At 42.5% G+C, this 16,012-nt stretch overlaps 1 protein-coding gene across 4 annotated transcripts in view; it reads right to left on the bottom strand.

Annotated features, from left to right (window-relative positions):
* The window catches only part of CPNE4 (copine 4), a 348,425-nt gene that overhangs the window by 255,388 nt on the left and 77,025 nt on the right, over positions 1–16,012 (bottom strand). For all 4 annotated transcript variants that reach the window (XM_081106181.1, XM_081106179.1, XM_081106178.1 and 1 more), the window contains one exon: positions 2,043–2,223. In XM_081106181.1, coding sequence (XP_080962307.1) covers positions 2,043–2,222 — 180 coding nt within the window. In that variant the 5' untranslated portion in view covers position 2,223. The remainder of the gene's footprint in view (positions 1–2,042; positions 2,224–16,012) is intronic.

Here is a 16,012-nt window from a genome sequence, read left to right as displayed (position 1 = left end):
GGACGGGAGCGGGAGCGGTGTGTAGGCCACACGGTAACAGAGCACTTTGGAAAAGCAATTTGGCAGCACGTATCAAAAGGCCCACAATGGCCCTGTCCTTGTCCCCGAGGTCCACTCTGACAGAATCTCTCCTAGGAACTCATCCCCAAAGGAGGGCAAATCCAAATGTGCAAGGATATCCATTGCCGCATCATTGAAAATAGGGTATTTTTGTGAAGCAACTTCAAAGTGAAAAGATAGAAAAGTAATTCTTTAAACCCATTTGATGGCATTTCATGCAGCCTTGAAAATTATGAGTATTATAGCACTGTGGGGAAACACATATGCTACTGGGTAATAAAAAAAAATCAGGAAAGAAAACTACATGCATGATAACACTGAAAATAAGTGTGTACAAACAATTACTGAATTATGTAAAGAGGGTATTAGGAGATGAACTTTTTTTCTCTGATTTTCAAAGAGGGACCTTTTTCTGATGTGGAAATTCCACTTAGTTTTGTCCATGAAAAACAATGAAACCCACTAACGAAGTTAATGAGGATATTTAGAAGGGAAAAACATATCTATTACACATTAAGGTGACCTGTGAATGCGGTTTTAGTTTACAGTATAAGACCTGGATACGCCTGAAGTTAAAGTAAGATCCCCAACTTGCCCATCTGTCATCCCCCCATGCACAAGCCTACTCATACATCTGCTCACCAACCTGCGTCTCACCTCCCTTTCGGAGGACTGGCTCTTACCACTTAGGTACTAATAAGCCAATGTGCTACTTCTAGGACCTCTGGAGCCTTCCTTCTCCTGTGAAGTGGAAGACCTTGCCCCCGCCCCCCAGAGGAGCACCTGATTTGTGAACAGGTGGGAGAAGTATTGAAGCCTTAAAAGAGTTTGTCCTGGAGGATCCCAAGCAGGTAACAGTCTCCTCTTTCTTGACTCAGCATGGCTTCAAACCTGTATCCACACTTCACCAACTCTCTGGTTCCCTTAGAGAGGATAATGGCTGCTGACTCTGCTGCACACCTGCCCCTCCCCACCCCCCATTCTCTTCAGACCTGATCTCTTAAAGCACAGCTTATTTAGGTACCTAGAAGCGAAAAAGAAAAAAAAACAACCACGAAAAACCTAAAAGCCAGTCCTCATCCAATTTGTCTCAACGCCAAGATCAGTGGTTCTCAACCTTCCTAATGCCGCGGCTCTTTAATACAGTTCCTCATGTTGTGGTGACCCCCAACCATAAAATTATTTTCGTTGCTACTTCATAACTGTAATTTTGCTACTGTTATGAATCGTAATGTAAATATCTGACATGCTATATGTGTTTTCATTGTTACAAATTGAACATAACTAAAGCATAGTGATTCATCACAAAAACAATATGCAATTATATATGTGTTTTCCGATGGTCTTAGGCGACCCCTGTGAAAGGGTCGTTTGACCCCCAAAGAGGTCGCGAACCACAGGATGAGAACCGCTGTTCTAGATAAACAAAACCACACTGCAGAATTCAACCTGCAATACTGTCACACAAGCCACCGAAGACTGCACAGGTGCCCACCATTATGACAAAATAGCCATGAAGAGCGTGGGGACACTGGAGCTCAGGCTCCTGGGTGCAAATATGAGATTTTCCACTTCCAAACTGAATGATCCTGGACAAAGCCTTAACCGGTCTGTCTCTGCTTCCCCCGAGGATTGTCGCGAGGAGTAAGTGAGCTACTTCTACGTAAAGCTCTTGGAACAGTGCCTGACACTTGATAAGTACTCATTCTAGTTTAGCTAATATTAAGTTCTCCCTCAAAAAATAAAAAATAAATGTGGTGTGATGTGGTTCCCTGTGAGGCAGTCCTCCCTGCCCTTCCTCAGGGGCCACTATGTCCACCGGGAGCACACAAACGAAGGGCCAATGTCAAAATACCCACAGCTCAGAAACAGCCACATCCAAACCTCACAATTCAAGCAGAATCGCCATGGTCTTCATTTCCAGAATTTTCCATCTCATCCAAATAAACCACCGGAGGGCGGGAAGGCTTGGACATGCCTACCTCGAACCACTGCCCGTGCGACTGCATCTTGAGGATGACGCAGGGGTCTGGTTTGGAGAGGGCGTCTCTGTCGGAAATGCCTTTGCAGGCCACACGCAGCTCCACTTTGGTCAGGCAGGGGCTGTTAAAGATCCCCAGCGTGTTGGCCGCCGACTCGTAAATGTTGCTCATCTTCTTCATTCTGTTTTGGGCAAGAAAGAGAGGGAAAGAGACATGCTGATCAGCGCAATATTTGTCAAAGGATAACACCTCTCAATTACCACTTAGGAAATTTGTTCAAACACTGACTATATTTACTATCTCATGCCCCACCCCAGTGGCATAGTGCCAGTGAAGTAAACAAACAAAACAAACAGAAAGCAGAAAACAAAACAAAACACCTCAACAGGTGTTCGTGTACTTGGCTAAGAACACTATTTTCCTATACGATTTGCATACCTTTGCATAGTAAAAAATTTTAGCCTGTGAAATAACATGAATGAATCAGTGCAATAGACTGCAATCTGTAATCTGATTCTATATTAAGGGCATCGATTGTGTGAAATTTTACAGGTTTGTTGGCTAATCAATTTAATCACTTTCCAAGTTTGACCTTCTGTATGATGGCACAGAGATGTAGGTTGCCCCGCCTGAAGAAACGTCCCAATGTCCCTTCCCTAAGCCCTGGTCCACCTTCTCAAGATGCCTTTTCAGCAAACCAGCTCCAAGAGAGAGGCCCTTAATCTGATTTCCTGCCCCAGTGCCCAAGTCCATGCTCCCCTTTCCCTTCCAGCTCCTACCTGCGACATCGAGATTCAGAATCAAAGGAGGGGAGGGGGAGCGGAGCAAGAGGATGACTATGTGAGAGAAAAAGCTCAGAGCCTCTGGTTCTGGACTCATGGGAACAACGGCCACAAATAAGCTCTGCAGGGCCCCTCCCCATCTCCACGTGATAACCTTTCAACAGCACTTTGTACCAGGAGGGCCAGGGCTACAGGGGCCTCCAGAAGCCACCAACACGGCCTTCCCTCTGAGGAGGACTGGCCTGTAAGGACATTGAAAGAGTCTTTCAGAAGCAAAATTCAATATCTTTCTTATGGAATTCTGTTTCCTTATAGATTCGCTGGAAAACCTGCAATGGCTTCTCCATGCTCATAAGGCATTCGTCCCCTACAGTGGAATCTCGTCATCTATAAAATGACGATAATCCCTCTATTGACTGCCAGCTCATTGTTGGCTAGTTTCCTGTTGCTATGGCCTGAATATTTGTGACCCCTCAAGATTCAAATGTTGAAATCCTAACCCTTGAAGGTGGTGGTATTAGAAGGAAGAGCCTTTGGGGGGTGATTGGGTCATAAGGGTGGAACCCTCATGAATGGGCTTAGAGCTCTTATAAAGGAGACCCACAGAGCACCCCAGGCCCTTCAACTATGTGAGGATACAGTGAGAAGTCTGTATTCCAGAAGAGGACCATGATCTTGAACTTCCAGCCTCCAGAACTGTAGCAATAAAATCCTATTGTTTATAAAGCTACTCAGTCTGTGGTATTTTGTTATAGCTGCTTAGATGGACTAAGACACCTGTTAGTTTTGCCTAAAGGAGTGCATAACCAGAGAAAGGAGGAGAGAGAAAACTGTTTAGAACTCTGTAACAGCAGCCTCATCAATTCGAGGGGTCTTGGAACCCTGTGTGCCTACTTTGATGATTTCAAACACTGAGCACTTGATGAGTTAAGGATGGTGGGCCTACAGCACCCATATTTTTTCCCCAAGTCCTACCCTGACCATTAGCAGTGGCCAACTCCCTACATGACCCAGGTCCTGTCAGGCAACCCTATCTCCCAGGGTCCAGCTCTCACGGCACTTTGGGATGTTTCCTCCTTTGCTCTTCCAGGCTTAGGACCATGATAGCTTCTGAAAGGTTTAAGCTGAGCATTCTAGAGAAGATTCGGATACACTCGATCAATTGAACAGGGGACAGAAAGGAAGCGAAGGGGGTAAGGAGGTGGTCTCAGCAGGAGTCCAGCTTCAGTGTGGTTCCAAGGGAAGCTCTGGAGCATGAATTGTGCCATGGGTTGGTCCCACCTTAAGGAAAGGGTCCAGTCTCTCGTAGCCCATGTCAATCAGTCATGCTAGGGAGGCAGAACCTCCTAGGTCCCCCCACCTCCATTGGCTGAGAGGAATCAGTCAGTTCTCCAGAAAGGGGCAGCTATGAGCCATTAGCAGCTAGCATTACAGCCATGAGGGGTGAATGCACTAACTTGATAAAGAGGATCTGGGCAGAGTATCAACATGGTCTATTTTACCACAGTGGTTAGTCTCTGAATATATATATATATATATATATATATATATATATATATATATATATATGGAACTCCTTTAGGTCAGGGACTTCTCATACTTTACTGCATCCTCAATAGTGTTCAACTTGAATACAGTAGACTGATGATGAAACAACATAACCCTCACTTGTGGGGGGATATGGTACGGGAAGGAAATGTGGCGATACTGAAAATAAAGCTCCCAACATTTTACAGTTACTCCTGGCCTATCTCCCTGTCCATGCACAAATCAAAGCCCTGACCAGATACATTGGCGTTCATGAGTTCCTCTGGCTGCTGAGAGGTAACGGCAGTCCTGACCTTGACTTTGGAGGTAGTACATAGGCCAGCGAAGTCAAAATGTTTGGCCTTGGCCCTGCAGAAGCTCACTGCTGAGAAGGTGGTCACAAAATATGGCTCTGTCAACGAGTGATGAGCTACCTCCAGTCCCAGATAAGTGAAGTAAACAAGTAATTTCACACTCTGTTAGAGAACAGGATTAAAATATGGCCAGATTATCAATACATTTTCCATGGCCTATTTAAATCCTCTTTGTGGCCTTTCATAAAATGTCCTGGTTTTACAGAGACTAATGTCTGTTGAGAATTATTTTTGATGGAATCTGACTTTTGGCCAATATTAGAATCAAACTATAATTGTCCTTTCACTCAGATAATTTAAGTTATAATAAAACCACTACTTCAGCATATCCACACTCTCTTAACAGGACAAACTGATCCTGAAACTTAATTAGTTTCAGAATGAGTTGCAAACACAGCCAAGACAATAGAGAGCTCGAGAGGGAAGAGAATCAGTGGGAGCTCACAGGGGAACCAATTGAGCAGAGCTTGTCTAAGAACTGTGTTAAGAATAAGTGCATAATCACTGTTCTGCTTGCTTTGGCATTATTTGGCCTTTTTAAATGTCGGGGAAGTATGCTAGATGTCTCTATCACACAACATTTCCGTCCCTATTCAAGAAATATGCACGGGGCACCCGGTACGTGCCTGGTGCTGTGCTGGAGGCTGGAGGCCCTGGGCATCCCATTCAGTCAGCTGAAGATGGACCAGTTGCTATTCATCCAGGACTTGTTAGTTTATTTCATATTCAACATTCCCTGATCTACTACTGTTGGATCAAGAGTCAATCTCTTTGGTGGCAACGGCTGAGCTAGACACTGTAAAGGATGGAGACATGACTAGAAAGTCCATCTGCCTGCCTACAGGTCCACATTCTGGGGCACTGCTGCTCAGACTGTAACATGATCACTTGGAGAGCTTGTTAAAATGCAGTCCGTGTTTCCTAGGATACAGAGTCTGGTGTGGGCCTGAGATTCCACTCCTGGGTAGCCTGTGGACCATGTTTTGAATAGCCAGGTGGTTGAGTACAAACCAAGCTCCTAGAAAATAAGGCAAACAGCCCCAAAGTCTACTTTAAGGCAGTGGTTCTCAACCTTCCTAATGCCGTGACCCTTTAATACAGTTCCTCATGTTGTGGTGACCCCCAGTTTCATTGTTACAAATTGAACAGAATTAAAGCATAGTGATTAATCACAAAAACAATATGTAAATATATGTGTTTTCCAATGGTCTTAGGCGACCCCTGTGAAAGGGTCATTCAACCCCCAAAGGGGTCGCAACCCACAGGCTGAGAACCGCTGAAAGATCACTCATATATGAGATGCAGAATGACACACACAGGACAAGAATACAGATCTAGCATCACAGTAGTTGAGGCTAACCCAAGCTCTACTACTCATTTGTGTGACTTCCGTCAAGTTACTTGAATCATCTGTGACTCTGTTTTAGCATGTGTGCAATGGGGAGAATAAGAGCTTCTACCTTGTAGAATTGTCTTGAGAATTAGATGAATTAATCCTGATAAAGTCCACAGAAAGTGCCTGGTCAGGAGTGAACATTCAGTAAACGGAAACTATGATAGTACTTTTTAAAAACTACACCTCCAGGTCCACCATCTAGGCCTTAACCCTTCTGCTATTCTCGCCTCCCTATGGGGTAGCTACTTAAGAAGACTTACAAAAAACTGGCAACTGGAGGCTTTCACCACAGAACAGGCCCCCAAATTTTCTTGACTTACCTGGTTCCCCTGAATGTCACACTGCATCTACCCCTCCTTCCCTCTTTCTGTCTACCCCCCCAAAACATCCAGCACTCCTCTCTCTCTCAATCTTCTACTTTCACATTCTTTAGTCTTTTTTTTTCTTTCATAGAGTCCATTGTTTTGTAAATTAACCTGCCCACTAGATATCATCTCACAACTTTAATCATTGCTTATCCTTCTCAGCACCCACCCCCACCTCCCAGTTTAGCACTACTAACACCTTTTCTTTCCAAGAGAGTGGGAAAGGAAGACAAGCTATGAATGTTTATTCTTTTTGTCCTCGTTAAGCATATAATGCTCTATGGATTTCTTTTAAAAATAACTTGCTTTCTTAGCCACTAATACATACTACACTAATAACAAACCTAGAGACAATCTATTTTTTTTTTTTTTTTTTTTTTACTGAGACAATCTCTTGAGATAGGAATTGTCAGCTCCTTTTCACAGACATAAAAAATGAGCCCCATGGTAGTTAGTGACTTGCCCCAAAGTCATAGCTGGTTAAGTAAGAGGACCAGGATTTAAGCCTGTATCTAATGAACTCCAAAACACATGTTTTGTTTTTTTTTTGTTTTTTTTTTAACATTCCTTACAACATGATTTACATTCGTAATTTGCTTAACAATTATTTTCTTTCTGGATCATGCAAAGGCAAACTTCGCCCCAATCCAATCTGAATACGCCACAAAGACATAGTTACGTGCATTGTTGATTAAGTATGAGATTGTGCTCTGGCTCTAAAAATGCATTCCCCACCCCCTTGACTCCAGAGGCAGGTCAAGTCACTTCTAGAAGAACTCTGTTTGTAACAGTAGCCTCATCAATTTGAGGGCTCTGGGAACCCAGTGTGCCTATTCTGATGATTTCAAGCACTCAGCACTTGATGAGTTAAGGATGGTGGGCATGCCCGACCAGCATGGCTCGGTGGTTGACTGTTGATCTATGAACCAGGAGGTCACAGTTCAATGCCTGGTCAGGGCATAAGCCCAGGTTGCAGGTTCGACCCCTGGGGGGCATGCAGGTTCTCTCTCGTCATTGATGTTTCTATCTCTCTCTCCCTCTCCCTTCCTCTCTCAAATCAATAAAAATAAAGATAAAAAAGCATGGTGGGCCTAAAATACCCAGAAACCCAGAGATAAATCATGTGGATGACAAAAAGCCATGGTTCTAATGAAAACGAGTCAAAATTGACAATCTGTGTATATGAATGTTTTTCTGAAATGCACTACGCCAAATCACTCAAGTGCAGTAAATTATTATTTCTGCCATTTCCTGACCTTTCTAATTTGAGACAACAAAGAGACCAAAAAGAAGAATCCAGCAGAGATCCTATTTCCTGAAAAATCAGCTTTCTTGGGAAAATGTGCATAAGGAATCAGATATATCAATGTTCTAGAAACTTTTTTTCTCTCTAACAGTGAATCATGAAGATGAGATTTTTCTAGAAAGCAATTATGTCCACTGCATCTCATTCATATTAATTTTATAACACTCAAATGTCACCCATTTTTAGGAGAACTGTATTATAAATTTAACTGGGTAATTATAAAGGGTGATAGAAAGTGTTAAAAGGAATACTTGAATAAAATATCAAAAGAAATCATACGAATGAACGTCTCCTCCTGTCATAGCCCCTCCCTTTCCTACCATCCCAAAGGCAATTACAGCTCCTGTGTGAGAAAAAGAAAATTTAGATGAGGCTTTTATTATTTTTGGTACTGAAATAGTTCCTTCCTGTTTCTCAGGCAACTAAATTTACTCAGTAGAAAGAACAAATCCCACCAGTCTTTTTTGTTCAGTTATTTTCCATCTTATTATAATCACAGGTAGGATTCTTCTACTCTTGTGATGTTAACAGGAAGCTGAGAGCTCACAAAATGGAGTTCGTGTTTCTGGTCACATATGTGTGGCTAAATGTAAATGGAGGAAAGGAGCAATATATTTTTATGTTCAACAAACAGCATCTGAAGCCAAAAGCCAATTTCTGTAAGAAAGCATAACTGATCTACTTATGGGTCTTGCTCTGCTTCTACACCTTCTCGTGTAAGACCTGCTTCATCTGCTTTGATTGACATCCTAGCATTAGTATGCTTTTGCTTACTTGGCAGCAGACAACATGTAGTGTTTGGGGGAAAAAAGAGAGGGTTGAATAAATGACCAAATGGAAAAAGGAATACCTCTTGAGACACGGAACACAGCCTCTAGTTCAGCACAGGCCAAAAGAAATCTGATAAGGGAAATGTTCTATCTTTTATGCTGTCCAATACCATGGCCACTAGCTGCAGGTGGCTATTGAGCACCTGAACTATGGGTAGTGCAACTGAAGAAATACAATTTTAATTATATTTCATCTTAAATTAAATAGCCATCTGTGAGGAATGTATGCACCTCTATGTTCATGGCATTGTTATTTACAATAGTTAAGATCTGGAAACAGCCCAAGTGCCAAGTAGATGAGTGGATTAAAAAGCTGTGGTACATTTATACCATGGAATACTATGCAGCTGTGAAAAAGAAGGATCTCTTACCCTTTGAGACAGCATGGAGGGACCTGGAGAGTATCATGCTAAGTGAAATAAGCCAGTCAGAGCAAGACAAGTATCGCATGATCTCACTTATATGTGGAATCTAATGAACAAAACAAACTGATGAACAAAGACCCAGAGACTTGGAAACATGGAATAGACAGACAAATCTCAAAGAGAAGGGGAGGGAGACAGGAAGAGATTAACCAAAGAACTTACATGCATATATGCATTGCCCATGGACATAGACAATAGTGCAATGAAGGCCTGGGGTAGGATGGGGTGGGGACTGGGTGGAGAGGGGTCAATGGTGGGGGTGGGGGGCAGGGAAGGGCATCTGTAATACTTTCAACAATAAAGATAAATTTATAAAACTACTGAAAAATAGAGATTACTCAGCTCCTTTAAAAAAAAATAAAATAGCCGAAACCGGTTTGGCTCAGTGGATAGAGCGTCGGCCTGCGGACTGAAAGGTCCCAGGTTCGATTCCGGACAAGGGCATGTACCTGGGTTGCAGGCACATCCCCAGTGGGAGATGTGCAGGAGGCAGCTGATCGATGTTTCTCTCTCATCAATGTTCCTAACTCTCTATCTCTCTCCCTTCCGCTCTGTAAAAAATCAATAAAATATATTTTTTTAAAAAAATAAATAAATAAAATAAAATAAAATAAAAGCCTAGGAAGCAAACAAGGCAAATTCTCATAATCACAGACCACTGGCAAGAGATGTTCATGGCCAGGGAAACTCTTTCACCCTTAAGATTCCTAATATGCAACCTGACAAATAATTATTGAGCAACTACCATGAACCCAACACTCTATTACATGCTATGAAGGACACCAAAACATTAAGATGTGGTCACTGCTTCTGAAGGACTTTCAGTGGGACCGAGTAGATGAAATAACTTATTCATGGAAGGCACCATAGTGTGATATTTAAATGTGTAGGCTTTTGAGTCAGACAGCCTAGGTCCATGTCCTGGATCCATGACTTACTAACTGTACAGCTAACTAGAGGCAAGACATACTTTGGTTTCCCCCTTGTCTGCAAAATGGAACTAATAATCGGACCTACTTTTGCATTAGTGTGAGGATTCAGGAAGTAACAACACTGACATAAAGAAAGTGTTAGGTAATCATTATGTTACAAGTGTTCGTGTGAAAATGATTTCTGCAAGTAGATGTATGATGAATTGCTAAAATAATTAACAAAGATAAAGTTAAGTGATGATAAAGCCCAGAAGAGATACAGATGCTTTGGTCCAAAGTCTGGTGAAGAGAAAAGAAAGGCAATCTTTATCAAACAGACTTCTTTATGCCAGAACCAGCATTAGGTGCTTTACACAGGACCATCACTATGTTATCTGTAAATGGAAGAGACAGGTCTTTAAGCTAAGCCCGAGAGCTTGCTCTGGATTTGAAGAGGCTAAGAAAAGAAAAAACAGCAATGCCAACTCATATGTTCAGCCACCAAAAAATGGCAAAAACAAAGAAGCAGCCTGCTGTGCCTGGAGGACATGAGATGCCCAAATGGATAAGAGTAACACCTGGGTGGTGCATGGAGTGGAAAGTGCACTGGAGACCCAAGCACGTGAACGTGCGTCCCGGCTCGGACATTACCTACTTGTGACATAACTTTGCCGACGCTCAGTTTTCTCATTCTAAAAAAGAAGACAGTAATAGTTACCACCCAGGGCTATTTGGAGTATCAGAGGAGATATAAAACATAAAAGGACCAAGCTCAATAATGAACACAGCAGATTCTACAAAAATGTTATTTCTGTTTCTCCTGTCCCGTGACTCGGAATATAGCAAAGACCCAAATGCTCCCACACTCACGTTTCAGATCATTTGAGAGAGCTGTGATTTAAAGATAAATCATTATTACAGAGCAAGACTCCAAATTAAAAATCAGTTCCTATGAAGTGATTCATATATTTTGGTTTGGGTCAAAAACTTGAAATTGAATAGGTTCGATTATAATTTAGACTGGTTTATTGTGCGTGTGGGATTTTTTTCACAAGTTCTATAAAGAAATTAGCTTCTGGTGGGGGGAAGGTTAAACATTAGCTAACCACATTCTCACTTGAAAAGTCAAGAGTTTAGTTCAAATTAGAAGCTTACTATATATAACTTTTGCTTTATCACCATCCCCTTTCATGGTAATAGTAGAACCAAATAAGCAAAGGTAAAAATCTGTGTGTGTGTGTGTGTGTGTATATACACCTGTGTAAAATCTTCTCACCAAACATTCCATCTGTTCCCTTAGCACTCCTGCATTTAGGCAGAGCCATGTGACTAGTTCTGAGAAGTAAAATGCTTCAGGACGAAGCATAGAAGAGCCAATATATATACCCTCTAGCTATCCTTTCCACTGTCACATTGACCAAAGAAGACCTTTTTTAAGACAGTGGAGTGACAATATCAAGCATCTGCCATCACTGACTCACAACTAAGATCTGGAAACAGCCTAAGTGCCCATTAGCAGATGAGTGGATTAAAAAACAGTGGTACATCTACACAATCGAATACTATGCTGCTGTCAAAAAGAATGAACTCTTAACATTTGCAACAGCATGGATGGACCTGGAGAGCATTATGCCAAGTGAAATAAGCCAGTCAGAGAAAGATAAATATCACATGATCTCACTCATTTGTGGAATATAATGAACACCATAAACTGATAAACATAAAATAGATCCAGGGACATAGAAGCATCAAACAGACCGTCCAACCTCAGAAGGAAGGCAGGGGAGGGTGGGGGAGGGGGGTAAGAGATCAACCAAAGAATTTGTATGCATGCATATAAACATAACCAAGGGGCTCTGGGAATCCTGTTTGCTTTGTAGTTGTTCTACTTGCTTTTCATAGGATCATGCAGCTGTCTGTTGTTAAAATCTTGTTTCCAATCGTGCTAGCCAACATACAGACATGAACACTTAACTTGCCTCTCTATAAGCCTTCAGTGACTCCAGGTACTTTTAGAATTAAAAATGCACTCCCCTGTACAGTACACAGAGCCCTCCCACCACATCTCCACAAGTGCCTTTCCTTCCAACCAATGCAACTGACAGACATGCCATTTCCACACATTCACGTGGCTCAATCACAACTCCTAAGACAATGGGCGAAGAGGGTGGGGGTGGGGGGTGGGGGAGGCATGTAGGCTGGGACTGGGGGGGGGGGGGGGCGGGGGCAGGCTGGGAGATGGCAATAGAGGGGAAAAGAGACATATGCAATACTTTCAACAATAAAGACTTTTTAAAAAGAAACAAAAACAAACAATTGATGATTTGAAGCAAAATTACTGGAGTAAATACACCAATAATTTAAATTTAGTAATAAATTAGTAATAATAACAATGCTAATAACAAATAGTCTTAAAAATAAAGATATGATCAGTAAAAAACGAGGAAAGAATATTAATGAGAAAAACAAATGGGGTTACTAGAAGATTAAAAAAAATAAAGTTTGAATAAAAGAAGTGAGGGGTTTTTGAGGAAGGGAAAGAGGAGAACTCAGGAAAGGACGCAGGTCTTCCCGGTCAGTTACCAGCCTCTGGACCTTCCCTGGAGAAGCACGCCCTATTATAGGTTCAGCTATTTTAAGCAAGAATAAACTATTTTAAAGTTTGTATCTGCAAATCTCACTTTTTCAAAATGTCAAAGACTGTTAAGAACATTCTTTTAAACTCAGTCTCCCAATTTGAGTGAGAAATTTTCCATTTCTCTCCTGTCTCCAAAATTCCTTTAATACTCTAAAAAAAAGAGTAAATATTTAAGTCAGGTCTTGAAGGATGGGTCGTAGTTCTTAACGCAGGCAAGAGAAAGGAAAACAGCACGCCATGAACACGGAATAGCCTGGGCAAATGAGTGGAGGCCTGAGCTTGGAGTGGTGGTGGTGGCGGGGGGCGAGGGGGTGGGTACAATCGTGAGCGGTCTATATGGTTAGACTGTAGTGGTGAAGAGAGAGCAAGACTGAAGGGAGGCAGGACCGAAGGAACTTGTCCGCCTTGCAGCTAACAACAGTATCATTTACTGAAGAGTCATTGGGTTTCAGTGATTTTGCCTCACAATCTACTTTCTTTTGCATTTTAAATCTCACAACAACCTTACGGGCCGTTATTATTCCCATGTTACAGATGGGCAAACTGAGGCTCTGGGAATCTTGTTTGCTTTCTAGGCATTGTTCTGTTTGCTTTTCTTTCTTTTTTTTAATTATACTTTTATTGATTTCAGAGAGGAAGGGAGAGAGAGATAGAAACATCAATGATAAGAATCATTGATCGGCTGCCTCCTGCATGCCCCCCACTGGGGATTGAGCCTGCAACCTAGGTACATGCCCTTACCGGAATTGAACCCGGGACCCTTCCGTCTGCAGGCTGACGCTCTACCCACTGAGCCAAACCAGCTAGGGCTCTGTTTGCTTTTCAAAGGATCATGCAGCTCTCTGATGTCAAAATCTTGTTTGTTTCCAATCGTGCTAGGCAAAATACAAATGTGAACATTTAACTCGCCTCTCGATAATCCTTCAGTGACTCCAGGCGCTTTTAGAATTAAAAACACACTCCCTAGTACAGCACACGGAGCCCTTCTCCCACCACATCTCCACAAGTGCCTTTCCTTCCAACCAATGCAACTGACATGCTATTTCCCACACATTCACGTGGCTGAATCACAACTCCTAAGGCATCTCATTGCCACTGCCGAGTTCTTCATCTGTTTACCACCCCAGACCGGGCTCTCTCTGAGGTATCGGGTGTGTCCTATTTATGTTTTTATCCCATTTTCTATTCAGTACCTGGCTCAAAATGAGGACTCAATCAACGTTTGCTGAATGGATGGATAAGTGGATGGATGAATCAATCAATGAATGAATGAAATCATCTTTATGTTCCCCTGTGGGAAACAATGGTCCAAATACATTCAGCAAGAGAGTTTACACTCTGGTCTAGATACGAACCAGAGTTTCATTTTTCTCTGCCTGTCCCCACTCCGCATCCCATCTCCCCGCCATGGTTTTCTGGCTTTGTCTCTGGAGTAGGAGGTAGAGGCAGCTGGATTACATTTAAGAGAACATTCATTCAAGGGCAAGCTTCCAAACAGGCAAGGAAATTTCATTTTCTTTGCTGTTTGCACTGTTGATGTCACTTAGCTTTATATGTAAAAATCACTCAAAAACATATTAGATGCACACATAGGACCAAAGCCCAGAAGAAAATGCGCTACAATATGAATCTATCTCAGAGTCATGGTATCATAGGCGATTTAAATGTTCAGTGTTGTACATTTCTGTATTTTCTAAATTGTAGGTAATAAGTATGCATGCATTACTTTTGTAATAAAAATGCAATAAAGATTATGTTTTAAAGCATTAAGTAAACTCTACATACATGAGTTGTTGCATAATATTCACGTTTAAAATCTAGAATAAGCATGTATTAATTATACGTATACCAGTGAATCAAATAAGGTATAATTTAAAATGTATAAGTTTGCTCTTCTAAAAAAAAATTGCCTGCAAATAAAATTGGGATTGTATTTAAACAAAGTTTTATAATTCATGGCTTATATCTACTAATACTTGGCTATGCAATCTTAAGGGAATTTCATCACGAAAGCAGCCCAAACCTATTAAAAAGAACAAGCCCTTCCGGCCAGAGACCTCCCACTGCCCGTATTCCTTTGCCATTCAACGGGAGCTGCCCATCTGTCACAGACAGAGGTCTGAGAGGGCGATGGCACCCCGGCAGTGACTGCCCACAGCAAGCATCCCAAAGGCCATCTCAAAGCCCGAGGTGTGCGTGCCTGAGGCGTGATCTCCATGTGTCTCCAATCTGTGCCTTTTCCATGTTTGCACTTGACCATGCTTGTTAAGGGAAACACGTTGGAGTGACTACTATGTGGTCCATGCTCACTCCAGGCCAGACTGGAACACATGGAAGAACATTAGGTCTCCCAGGCATAAGCCAGGGGAAACTGTTGTTCGAGAAACTACTGTTTCCCTGACACCTCTGTCAGGGTGTGGAAAAGTTAAAGGGAATGAGCAGCAGCTGGCTGCACTAGCATCCGCACCGAAGCCTGGCTTCTGGTACTGATGGTGAATAACAAGGCTCTGGATACAGTCCGGGGAGAGGGCCAATCCTGGGACAGTGGAGGGAAAGCTGAGCTGGACAGTCTTCTGAACATCGGCTGCAAAGGAAGTCACTCTGATTTCCGGTGTCCTTTAAACAAGCATCCCGGTCTCTGGGATGGTTAAGATTTTTCAAGTTAACCAGACTTACATGTCCTACATCCTGCCAACCTCTCCTTTCACTCCTGATCACCAGCCCCCAACATGTGTGCACACACACAAGAAGATCTGCTGCCCTAACCAGTGTGGCTCAGTGGATAGAGCGTCGGCCTGCGGACTGAAGGGTCCCAGGTTCGATTCCGGTCAAGGTCATGTTCCTTGGTTGCGGGCACATCCCCAGTGGGGGGTGTGCAGGAGGCAGCTGATGAATGTTTCTCTCTCATCGATGTTTCTAACTCTCTGTCCCTCTCCCTTCCTCTCTGTAAAAAATCAATAAAATATATTATAAAAAAAAGAATATCTGCTGTGTTCCAGGGATACCCATGAGTTGATGGCTGCATATACTCTCTGTTCATCCATTGGAGCCAGATAAGAAGCACAGATACCATCACTTCATTACAAACTAAGCCCACCAGGGACCAGAGTTTCCCAGGAAAGACCAAGATGTAAATAACCTTTGGAATCATTTGGTCTCTGGTTTCCTGTCTGCACCCTTGTATCAGTACACAGGTGTTGACGGAGAGCTGAGACAAAGATAATGTCTCAGCCCTCGTGGAGTGTTAGAGCGCCTAGCAGGGAGGCAGTGTTCAATAAGCACTTACTGAATTGATCAATAAAACAACGTTGACCTTAAGTGTATTGTTCAATGCATTATCTGTTTTCTTCTCTACTAAGGGGCTGGTCAGCAGGAAGCCAATCTTGACATTATTCCAAGCCAGCTAAAATTTCCGT

The sequence above is a fragment of the Myotis nattereri genome (genome assembly GCF_964212035.1).
Source record: "Myotis nattereri genome assembly, chromosome: 14".
NCBI lineage: Eukaryota > Metazoa > Chordata > Mammalia > Chiroptera > Vespertilionidae > Myotis > Myotis nattereri.
This window is presented reverse-complemented; position numbering and strand designations above follow the sequence as displayed.